This window comes from Felis catus, chromosome D4, assembly GCF_018350175.1.
Source record: "Felis catus isolate Fca126 chromosome D4, F.catus_Fca126_mat1.0, whole genome shotgun sequence".
NCBI lineage: Eukaryota > Metazoa > Chordata > Mammalia > Carnivora > Felidae > Felis > Felis catus.
In genome coordinates this window covers 10,787,865-10,799,876 of record NC_058380.1, presented here as the reverse complement: position 1 = coordinate 10,799,876, position 12,012 = coordinate 10,787,865, and the positions used below count along the sequence as shown (strand labels likewise).

At 42.5% G+C, this 12,012-nt stretch overlaps 1 protein-coding gene across 5 annotated transcripts in view; it reads left to right on the top strand.

The window, feature by feature from the left end:
- Positions 1-12,012, top strand: part of DOCK8 (dedicator of cytokinesis 8) — a 231,730-nt gene that overhangs the window by 99,332 nt on the left and 120,386 nt on the right. For all 5 annotated transcript variants that reach the window (XM_045043274.1, XM_045043273.1, XM_045043275.1 and 2 more), the window contains 5 exons: positions 3,160-3,240; positions 4,847-5,006; positions 7,244-7,380; positions 10,519-10,612; positions 11,359-11,521. In XM_045043274.1, coding sequence (XP_044899209.1) covers positions 3,160-3,240; positions 4,847-5,006; positions 7,244-7,380; positions 10,519-10,612; positions 11,359-11,521 — 635 coding nt within the window. The remainder of the gene's footprint in view (positions 1-3,159; positions 3,241-4,846; positions 5,007-7,243; positions 7,381-10,518; positions 10,613-11,358; positions 11,522-12,012) is intronic.

The following is a 12,012-nucleotide window of genomic DNA, read 5'->3' as shown; positions in this document are numbered from 1 at the left end:
GCATTGATTCCTCCCATGACCCCATGAGAGTAGCATATCAATTCCAAAGAATTTAAGTGACATGGAGGTCAGCTAACAAGTGGCAGATGTCTCGGTGTGTGAGCTGCCTTTTCACCATTCTACAAAGACTCTGAAACGTTACTATTGCTTGAAGAGGATCTGTTTGAGCTTTTAGGAAGCATTAAAGTTAAAATCCTATTGCTAAGAAGACACATCTGTTGTTGTCAGACTTCACATGTATCCATTTTCCTGCAATATTATTACTTAGACACCTTGGAAGATTAGCTTCGAACCCACCCTGGCACCCCTGTATTAAAGTTTTCTCAGCCCGGGAAACCAAAGACACTAGTCCCATAGAGCCGGATTTTGCTTCAGGCTCTATTTCTTAGTGGATGACTTTATTTTGGTAAATCCGTCATAGCCTGCTAAGTATCAGCAGCTACCTATAGGTTACTATTAACTTGCTTAATAGATTCCAAAATTTTCAAATATACAGATGCATTCATTTGGCCATAATGAACAGTCTGTCAATTGTCTGGATACAGGGAAGACGTTTAAAGCTCAGTAAAACAGGCCCTGGTTTGCCTCTGTCTTCTTTTCCTTTACTGTAATGGCATCATTGCTATTTCTTTCTGTCTAAATACAGAGCAAATGGTGTGTAATATTTAGCAGGCAGATGCCATGCAATAAAGAGGAGCTCTTTCTTATTTTTATTCCCAGGCCGAACACCAGGTTCTTTTCATTTCATTTTATTTTTTGAATTTTTTTAATGTTTATTTTTGAGGTGGGGGGAGGGGCAGAGGGAGAGGGAGACACAGAATCGGAAGCAGGCTCCAGGCTCTGAGCTGTCAGCACAGAGCCCGATGCAGGTGTCGAACCCACGAACTGTGAGAACTGAGCCGAAGTCAGAAGCTCAACCAACTGAGCCCCCCAGGTGCCCTGAACGTCCAATTCGTAACTGTATTTTAGGTAGCGTTTCCTGGTTTAGTATTGCATATACCATTGCTTTGAAGGATTATCCAGGCTTAAAGGTTGTGTTTCTCAGTTGAGGGATGGAGAATAAGGATAAGACTTAAAACTTTCAATATAAACATGGAAGGCATGGTACCAGCCCCTCTTGATCTGACAAAAATTCCCTGGTAATTCCAACGCACGCCTTTCCCCTGCCTGCCTCGGTTGTAAGGACACATGTGTTTGTTTTACACATAAACGTGACGGGCCATACCGTGGACCCTCACAGCAGCTGCAGCACTTGTCACAAAGTACCTGGCGTTACCTTGTCCACCCCAGGGAAGGGAACAGTACCTGCTGGTCTGGTCAGATCTGGAGTCTCCCACTTTCAGATTATGGAGACCCCTCTCCTGTGGTCTATACGCGACTAATACACTATACACGACTAATGCTTGAAGCATTCCCATTGTTGCTGCAGGGTCCTAATAAAAAGGTTCTCCATCTGTGTTCAGATTTCATGTCAAAGACCACATTTTTAGCCACTGACTGCATGGGAAGACCAACTTCTTCCAGTTTTTTCCATAAGCTCCCCGCTGTGAGCTTCAGTAGACTAGGGGCCAAGCGTATCTTGTTCACCACCTATCTCCCCAGCAGCTACCGCCCCGAAAGGTGCTCAGCCAGTGGTTTTTGAATGAATGAACGAATGAGTGACTGATTGCTGACTAGCAGTGATACTGGTCAGACTCTAGCTCAAGAGTTGTGGTGTGTGTGCTCAGCCTGGGGCAGCTGGGGGGAATCAGCCTTTGTGAGAAGGGAGAGACTTCCGGTCTGTGGTTTCCCTGAGACGGAGAGATGTCCAATGAACAGTTCCACACCACTTTCTCTGAACTCCATGAAACACCCTCCATCGCTAGGGTATTCCTGGTTTAAATACTATCTGGCAGTGCCTGTCAAGAATGTGTGCCTGTAAGTGATGAATCGCGGGAATCGACTCCTGAAGCCAAGACTCCACTGTATATGCCGAATGTTAGCTAATGTGACAATAAATTGTTAAACCAACAAAAAAGAATCTGTGCCCGATGGAATACGTTAACCCAGATTTCTTCTTTTTTTTTTTTTTTTTTTTTTTAATTTAAACTTAAGCTAGTTAACGTATAGCGCAATATTGGTTTCAGGAGTAGAACTCTGTGATTCCTCAATCACCTGCTTACAATACCCAGTGCTCAACCCAGCAAGTGCTCGCCTTAATCCCCATCCCCCATCTAGCCCAGCGCCCCACCCACCTTCCCTCCAGCAGCTCTGTTTCTTCCCTGTCATTAAGACTCCCAAATTTTTTTTGAAGCAGCATCTCAACTGATGTCTAATCTCAACACAGGCTAATGGGATCAACTCGTTTTTCTCCTCAGGCTTCAGGTTTAACTGCATTTTCTTGGAGCAGAGGGTTGGGAAATTTCAGATTGCCCCTTTCCTTTCTCCTAAAGAGGATGGCCACATTTATGGCCAGTCAGATCGTTTACCTGAAGCAAAATGGAAGAAGATATTCGACAGTGGTGACATTAATTCATATTCCCAGCCAGTTAGCAAAGTGTAAAGCTGTACCGTCCGCTGTTTGTTTGTTTTTTTCCCCATGTCTGTTAAATCCAGAGAAGCGGCCCTAATAGGAAATACAAGGGAGACAATTACAGATAATTTATTCTCTTCATTTATTCATTTTGTGGAAGGTTTTAGTCCCCAACCTGACTTTTACAGAGGCCATATCTCTTTTTTACATTGTAAGCAATAATAAAGAAAATGAGTTTTTCCCTTCTTACATATGTCTCATGGGTTCTGTTTTATAAAATAACTTTTATTGCGTTTTTTATTGTAGGCATAATACACGTTTATGGTTTAAAAATAGAAAATACACATAAGCAATAGGAAGAAAATAAAAATAGCACATAATCTCAGCATACAAAGATAACTACTGTTAACATTTGCTGTGTATCTACAATCATCCTTTTAATATACCTTTATGATTTTTTTTTTTACACAACTATGGGGTACTCTTCATGCCAATTTTTTTCACACTAATTTTTTTAGATCAAAAAACATGTAATACGAACATCTTCCCTGTCATCACATATTGTCACAAAATATCGTTTTGATGGTTGCCCCGATGCCAATGTATGGATTAATTCATGAGTTTTGTTTTAATATTTTTGTTGGTAGATTGAAAAAGTCCTTCAGCAGGGAGAGATTGGAGACTGTGCAGAACCCTACATGGTTATCAAAGAGAGCGATGGCGGAAAGGTATGACGTTGGGGTATTACTAAATGGTGACATTTTAGAATAAGCAGACATTTTCCCCAAGTTCCACAAAATAGTTAAGTCTATCATATGTCCCCATAAGAAACATTACTAAATCGTGTCTTTAAAAAGAACGAAGAGGGGCGCCTGGGTGGCGCAGTCGGTTAAGTGTCCGACTTCAGCCAGGTCACGATCTCACGGTCCGTGAGTTCGAGCCCCGCGTCAGGCTCTGGGCTGATGGCTCAGAGCCTGGAGCCTGTTTCGGATTCTGTGTCTCCCTCTCTCTCTGCCCCTCCCCCGTTCATGCTCTGTCTCTCTCTGTCCCAAAAATAAATAAACGTTGAAAAAAAAAAAATTTAAAAAAAAAAAAAAGAACGAAGAGGGGCGCCTGGGTGGCTTGGTCTGTTAAGCGTCCGACTTCGGCTCAGGTCATGATCTCACAGTCTGTGAGTTCGAGCCCCGCGTTGGGCTCTGTGCTGACCGCTCAGAGCCTGGAGCCTGTTTCGGATTCTGTGTCTCCCTCTCTGACCCACCCCTGTTCATGCTCTGTCTCTCTCTGTCTCAAAAATAAATAAACGTTAAAAAAAAAATTAAAAAAAAAAAGAACGAAGAGAAACTGGTCATTGATGATAACTTTTTAAAGAAATAAATTCTTGAATTCAACAAATGATGACATATCCACCAGCATCTAAAAAAAGTTGGCTAGGACAAAGCCACATCCTGTTGTGTTGGCTCCAAGGCTCTGACCCAGGTTGCGAAGGCCACAGAGACCTCACGAAACTGAACCATGCCTGAGCTCTACTGGACTTTCTCAATGGTAGCAGCCAGTTTCCAAATATCCTTTCTGGTGTGGATATTTAGAAATAGGCTGAGACTTCTGTACATCATAAAATCACATAGAAAACATAGGTACTGAGCTTGTGAAAAGGACGCCCTTTCTCAGCAACCATTTGCAAAAGTTTCCAATGTGACTTTTAAAACATGGCCTTTCTGGAATACTACTTGGCTTAATCAGTGTCCTGCTATGGACTTAGAAATCTCAAATAAGATTTATTGAACTCAAGACATTTATTTTTTTTGAAACTTACCTTCTATTCTGAACTTAGAAAGAACAGCTTGGAAGTGTGGTCAACCTAATAAGGAAGTCGTTAGCAACCTTTATACATTTTTCTGGAGTTTCCCAAGGCAACTTTTGAAAAACAGGCTCTCTTGAAAGCTTGGTAGATAATATGTAAAATTTTTCATTCCAAAATTTCGTCGTGCAAATCCAAGTCCTGTGGCTAGCCCCTAAAAGAGTCACTTGTTGCTTAGCTTGTATAACAAGCCTTGGACGACAATGACTTCTTCTTTTTCTTCTTCTTCTTCTTTTTTACTTGAAGGTATATTTATAATTAAATATTGATTTTCTTTAAACTCTTCCGTTTCAAATCTGCATTTTCCTATCAGCTAGACTTCTAGGATGAGTTGTATCTTTTTCCTGCCTATTCACTCTTTTTAATCAGTTGGGTAGAGATTTTGGAGATGGCTGTCCTATTCATAGCAAAGACCATTGATTTCTTGCTGGCACCATATAGTTCGTCTCTGCTTGTCCCTTTCTACTTTCTTCTAGAGTAAAGAAAAGATTGAAAAACTGAAACTTCAGGCTGAATCCTTCTGCCAGCGTTTGGGGAAATACCGGATGCCTTTTGCCTGGGCTCCCATAAGCTTAACAAGTTTCTTCAATGTCTCCACCCTGGACAGGGAGGTAACCGATGTGGAGTCCATGGTTGGTAAGATTTTCAACTGCAGTGGGAAAGGGGGGGTGTCCCAGGGTACTCACTCTGAGGTCAGCTGCTTATTAGTGGGGGCTTGGGGTGCAGTAAGGTGTGAAGAATGGGAAGGAAGAGGAAGATAAATAGAATGAAACACTGTTGTGACTGACTTACAAATGCTTGAGCGGCCAGTGGTCCCCAAAGCAATTATCATGGACATTTGTGGAGCTGAAATACACTCTTACAGTAAGATGTTTGGTTGGAATTTTCTGGACGCTCTGGCACTTTAAAAAGTTAATTTTCCGTAGCCACCTCCATTTCAAAGTAAAATTTTTGAATTAACAAAGTGTAGTAACTGTCTACAGTGGGTTCAACAATGCCACCGTGGTTGGCTCGTCAGCGTAAGAAAAGCCACACTCAGGTAGGGCTTCTGAAACCAAAACTCAGGTTTCTCAGTAAAATTTCCAGTCCCTTCAAGTTTGGTGGTGGTGTCTTTTTTTGTTTTGGGTTGGTTTTGCCACTTGCAGTAAAAAAGATGCCAAGAGAATATTTAGTGACTGTTCCAATTTTTTTTACCCTACTTCTCCTTTTCATCACCTCACCCTTGGTCTGAGTCATTAATTTCCGGAACGGGCTGGGTATGGAAATGTTCAAGAGGGTTCAGAGTTTTCAGGTCAACCCACCCCTCCTGTGGGGGAGCGTCTGTTGTCCTCAGTGTCTGTGTGTCCAGCAAGTATTTAAGGCTGTGCACTTTTCTCCTGCATTCCTAAGCCCTGACGTTTCTGAAATGCTGCCTGTAACGGGGGACTGGAGGAAAAGGCACTTTGTCATTGCTGCCGCTGTTCTGGATTATTGTCGCCTAACTGCCAGTCAGAACTGCTGGGTTATTTCTGGTTTACCAATAGCAAACCTCACTTTAGTGAATCCTGACCTTCACACCACGGGGTGTGTGTGTGTGTGTGTGTTTAATGCCAACTTCTATGTAGATCCAGGTAGCCTTACCTGAAAGAGTTATGCATAGACTTTAGAGGACACCGTGAAGTAGGTGATTCAGTCATAGGGTTTGCTGAGTCCTCAGTAATCTCCAGGTCAAGGATAAATTAACCTAACGTCAGAGGCTGCTTCCTAAGAAGTAATTGGGAGGTGCGGTGTATTATACCGGGGCAGTGTGGCAAATGCAGGCGGGCAGTGGAGGCACGAAGCGCCTCACAGCATCACAGCAAGAATTAAGGGTACGAGAATATTCGAAGAGGGGGTGTGGCAACATTAGCGTTGCCAACAATTTGACCATTCACAACAGAACCCCTTAATTTTGCAGTACAGAAGCAACAAGATCCCCCTAAATTACAAACAGGGGTAAGACATAACTAGGCAGAGTACCAGGGTCCAAGCCGAGGTGTGGGCGTGACTCAGGGTTCTACTCCCTGTTAGACGGGTCAGCCAGGGAGCCCGGCTCCACTGCCCGGGGCTCACAGGGAGTGCAGAAGAAAGCCCAGATTCAGAACGTACACAGGCCAACCCTAGCATGTTTGGGTCACAGTCCCAAATGCATTCAGGGGCATTCGTGTACATGGCTCTCCCAACGGAGGGCGGGTGCAAAAATAAAACAAAATCAAATACTGTTGGCTCAATAACGCTCATCTGCAGACCCAGCCCTGGCCGCAGTTTGGCCCTTGCAGGGAGGCCGACCCTGAGCTCCACGTGGGAGGGGACCGTGGCTGCTCGTGGCTTCTCCACTCAGGTCCCAGGAGGACTAGGGACCCCAACCAGGGGACTGAGAAAAGTAAGGCCAGTGGAGGGCAATTTTCATTCAAAACAACTATGGTCACGTTCGGTGTTCTGGCATAGTGACTTTGAACATCTCTTTTATGTACATTGAGACTAAGGTAACATTGTACGTCAACTACACTTCAATAATACCTTCTTGGGGTGCCTGAGTGACTCAGTCGGTTAAGCGTCCAACTCTGGCTCAGGTCATGATCTCATGGTTCATGAGTTCAAGCCCCGTGTCAGGCTCTATGCTGACAGCTCAGAGCCTGGAGCCTGCTTCTGCTTCTGTGTCTCCCTCTCTCGCTGCCCCTCCCCTCCCCCTCCCCCGCATTCTGTCTCTCTCTCTCTCAAGAATAAATAAACATTAAAAAAAATTTTTTTAAATACATTCGTAAAAACCTATCTTTTACATGATAAAGTTAATGACTTCTGTGTATTCAAACAGAAAGGCATATGCTTTCGAATGATGGTTGTTTTCCTTACAGGGAGAAGTTCCGTGGGGGAGCGGAGAACTTTGTCCCAATCTAGAAGGCTTTCTGAAAGAGCCCTCTCCTTGGAGGAAAATGGGGTCGGATCCAACTTCAAGGCCACCCCCATGACCATTAACAGCTTTTTCAAGCAGGTATCTCTTCACGTGACAGTGTGTCTGGATTTCTCCCCACGACGGCCTGGGTGTTGGAGCCCAAAGGGGGAGGTATACATAATGATTAGGGGAGAATGTTAGTTAACCTCGTCAAACCTCAGTTTCGTTACCTGCGGAACAGGAAGGGCGGTGTTTGTTTCTTGGGGCAGTTGGGAGTGTTCGATGACACGAGGTGACTTGTTTCTTGGGGCAGTTGGGAGTGTTCGATGACACGAGTGTTCTTCACACGGTGACCGGGACACAGCAAGTGTTGGCTCATTTGATTGACGGAAGGATTCATTCCCACTAATGCAAACTCTCCTATTTGAATTCTCACGGTCATTTCATCTATGAGGCTATGAAAACTCTCTGGCGGAAACATCCCTTTCCCCCTTGGTCTTGGGGTTTCCTGGCCCAGCTGTTGTCCCTCTCGCTCCGGTTCCATGCTCAGGCTTTCCACGTTTCTGCCATATTTGTTTGCTCGTAGAGGGGTGACCATTGCAGATAGTGCTTTTTATTAGCTCAATAGACTTTGAGGTCATGTAAAAACCACAGGATCTCTTAGAGTAATCAACTTCATAGAGACAGAAAGTAGAACGACGGCTGCCAGAAGCTGGAGGAGGAGAGGAATGGAGAGTTGTTGTTTAATAGACACAGAAACCTTCGGTTTTGGAAGATGAAGGAATTCTGGAGATTGGTTGCCCGACACCGTAAATGTACTAACGCTAATAACTGTCCACTAAAAAATGGTCAAGATGGTAAGGTTCATATTATGTGCATTTGTTTCTGTTTGGGATATCCCCCTTCCCATTGTATTGCTTTGGTTGGGGTGGGGGCCAGAGTATCTAACTGACATTTCTCATCTGTACCTGGGAATAAGACCCACCTGCCTACTTTCCCCGAGCCTTTGGATTAGAGCTCTTGCCCTTGAATCCTTGAACCCTTAGCAGAATACCTGTCCCATGTAGGCACCTGGAGAGTAGTATCGACACTTAGTCTTCTTAATCAAGACACATGTGAAGAAAATGAGGATAGGAAGAAGATGGAAAGATGCTTTCTCTATCTTCAAATCTTCGGAGAAGGAAGGAACCTTACTCTGTATTGTTCCAGAGAATAAGGCACGCAGGAGTGGATTTAAGTTACTGGGAGAGAAACCTTTGGCCTGGATTTCCAATGGTCACACAGACTTCCTAAGAAGGTAGTAGAAGGATTGTTGAGAGGCTGGGAACAATAGGTCGGGAGTAGTAGAGAAGGAATTTTTTTTTCCCCCTTGTAAAAGGTGTCTTTATTTTATTACACTCCTCTTTCATTCAGTCATCTGATCTAATTGCAGATTTATGATCAGTCTTTTGTTTCTTGTCCGTGAAATGTCCCTAGAAGGAATTTTTTTAATGTTTATTTTTGAGAGAGAGAGAGAGAGAGAAAGAGAGAGAGAGGATGAGGGGGCGGGGAGGAGCAGAGAGAGAGAGGGAGACACAGAATCGGAAGCAGGCTCCATGCTCTGAGCTGGCAGCACAGAGCCCGATGCAGAGTTCGAACTCAGGAACCACGAGATCATGACCTGAGCTAAAGTCAGACGCTTAACAAACTAAGCCATCCAGGCGCCCCAGAAGCAAATTTTTAATTGGCTGTCTTAGCCTGTGACAGACCAAATGGACAAATCAGTCTGCAGAATGGCATCATTTATCCAACACTACACCCAGAAGCACTCTTCTGAGCCCTGTTAATATTAAGTACACTCCTGTATTCCTCCCAAGTAATCCTTTGAGGTAGGATCTATTATTATTCCATTTTACCAACAAAGAAACAAGCCCAGAGAATGCAAAGTCAGGGTATAAAAGAACCAAATAAGGTAATTGATAAGGCATATCAAATTGAAGTGCTTAAATCTCTACCCTGATAACAACGAATGCACCTTCTTTTAAACTTTGCACAGAGCTTTATTTTATTTTATTTTATTATTTGTTTATTTTTTTCATGGTAAGTGCACTCCTTAATCCCCATCACCTACTTCACCCCTCCTCCCACCCCTCTCCCCTCTGGTAACCATCAGTTTGTTCTCTAGAGTTAAGAGTTTATGTCTTAGTTTTCCTCTCTCTATTTTCCCCCCTGTTTTCATTTGTTTCATTTCTTAAATTCCATGTGAACGAAATTGTGTGATATTTCTCTTTCTCTGACTGACTTTGCTTAGCATTGTTCTCTCTGACTCCATCCATGTTGTTGCAAATGGCAAGATTTCATTCTGTTTCATGGCTGCGTAATATTCCATTGTATATATATACCACATCTTCTTTATCCATTCATCTTTTGATCCACGTCTTTTGATGTGCATTTCCCTGATGATGAGTGATGTTGAGCATCTTTTCATGTGTCTGTTGGCCATCTGGATGTCTTCTTCAGAGAAATGCCTGTTCATGTCTTCTGCCCATTTTTAAATTGGGTTAGTTGTTTCTTGGGTATTGAGTTGTGTCAGTTCTTTATATATTTTGGATACTAACCCTTTCTCAGATATGTCATTTGGAAAGATCTTCTCCCATTCAGTATAGCTTGCCTTATAGTTTTGTTGATTGTTTCTTTCATTGTGCAGAAGCTTTTTATTTTAATATAGTCCTAAGAATTTGCTTTTATTTCCATAGCCTCAGGAAGCATTACCTAGAAAAATGTTGCTATGGCCAGTGTCAGTGAAATTACTACCTGTGCTTTCTTCGGGGATTTTTATGGTTTCAAGTCTCACATTTAGGTCTTTAACTTTAGTTTGCTTTTGTGTATGGTGTAAGAAAGTGGCCCAGTTTCATTCTTTTGCACTTAGCTGTCCAGTTTTCCCAACACCATTTGTTGAAGGGACTGTCTCTTTCCCATTGTATATTCATTCCTCCTTTGTTGAAGATGTACTGACCATAGAATTGTGGGTTTATTTCTGGGTTTTCTGGGTTTCTATTCTATTCCATTGCTATATGGGTCTGAGAAGGAATATTTCACAAGAGGTTGAACTAAATTATTTCAGCATTGGCTGCAACCCTAATTTCTATGAAAGTGTGTTAGAATAAAACTTAAAGATCAAAATCTTCCTGGAAATCGTTGGCCCCTACCCGGGAGCCCATGGTGCATTCTTGCTAACCCTAACTTCTCTTTTTGCAGGAGGGGGATCGCCTTAGTGATGAAGACTTATTCAAGTTTTTGGCTGACTACAAAAGATCTTCCTCCTTACAGAGAAGAGTCAAGTCAATTCCAGGTATGGATGGCTTGTCTTTTCTTCTCCAGCTTTGCCAAAGCCACTTATGAGTAGACACATTACTTGTCTGATGCTACAGTTTATAAAATAATGTTTGCTAAATGAGATGTGGGATTTTGCCATAGGAGTTCAGAGTCTGACTTGGTCTACATTTTTTGAAAATCTGTTTCTATTTCTATTTCTGTTTCTACTTCTCTTTCTATTTCTATTTTTACTTCTATTTCCGGAACATCATGCTCTAGATCTGGTGTCTCGGATAATCAGATAATTGAACAGAGGAGCCTCTTTATCAAATAAAATATTGTACGGAACTTGTAGTTTAAAAAGAAAAGTGAAAGTGAGCTGCCTTGGTAGAAGATGAGAGCATCTTCCTTATTAGCAATTTGATAGTTCCTGAGGCACTTCTGCAGCACCCTGGGGTACCAGGGAACCCAGTTTGAAAACCACCAGTAGTCACGTGTGTGTGTGCTATTATAGTGTGGTAGCTTTGAAAGGAAGTTTAAAGATCCATTTCTACTCCTTGTACAATTTCTTGGTTTTAATTTCTAGAAACTGAATCTCAAAAGTGGTCATCGCATGATCTTTCTCCGACTATCAGAAATTAGCTGAGAATTTCAAAATTCTTACACTCCCACAACTTATCCCTTTTTTTTTTTTAATAAAAGAAATATAGTATAACAGTCTTTCTTGACTCCCGTGGAACATGACAGCGTCTTGACTGAAACAGTTCTGTTTTCCCTCTGTAGGCTTGCTCAGACTGGAAATTTCTCCAGCTCCAGAGATCATCAACTGTTGTCTGACTCCTGAAATGCTGCCAGTGAAACCTTTTCCTGAAAACCGGACGCGTCCCCACAAAGAGATTTTGGAATTTCCAATCCGGGAAGTCTATGTCCCCCATACTGTGTACAGGTAAGAAACTAAGGCTCGTGGAAAACCTTGGAACCCACATGTAGAGTTTTGTTTGGAGAATGCGCTCATTATCCTTCACCTGATCTTCTCAACTTCCTTAAGTTTGGGGGAAAATGAAATAGGATGCTTACATAACTATGGATAATTGTTAGATCAGTTTCTAAAAATGGTTTATCTAATTTTATTTAACAACGTGTTACATCAGTCATAGTTGGAATTTGGGATTACAGTGGACATATTCCTTCCAGAAAGGAAATAATCCTGCTAGCCATTACCTTGGTATTTTATACATACAGAAGGACATATTAGGGAGACCAGTGTGACCAAAAATGTTCTCATTGTCTGAAAGAAAGCTTTTTAGCTCAAGACCAGCTCTGTCCAGTAATATTTATAGCAGTGATAGAAATCTTCATTACGTGTGCTCCCCAATACAATAGCCACTAACCACATGTGGCTGTTCAGCATTTGAATTGGGGTGCGTGCAATGGAAG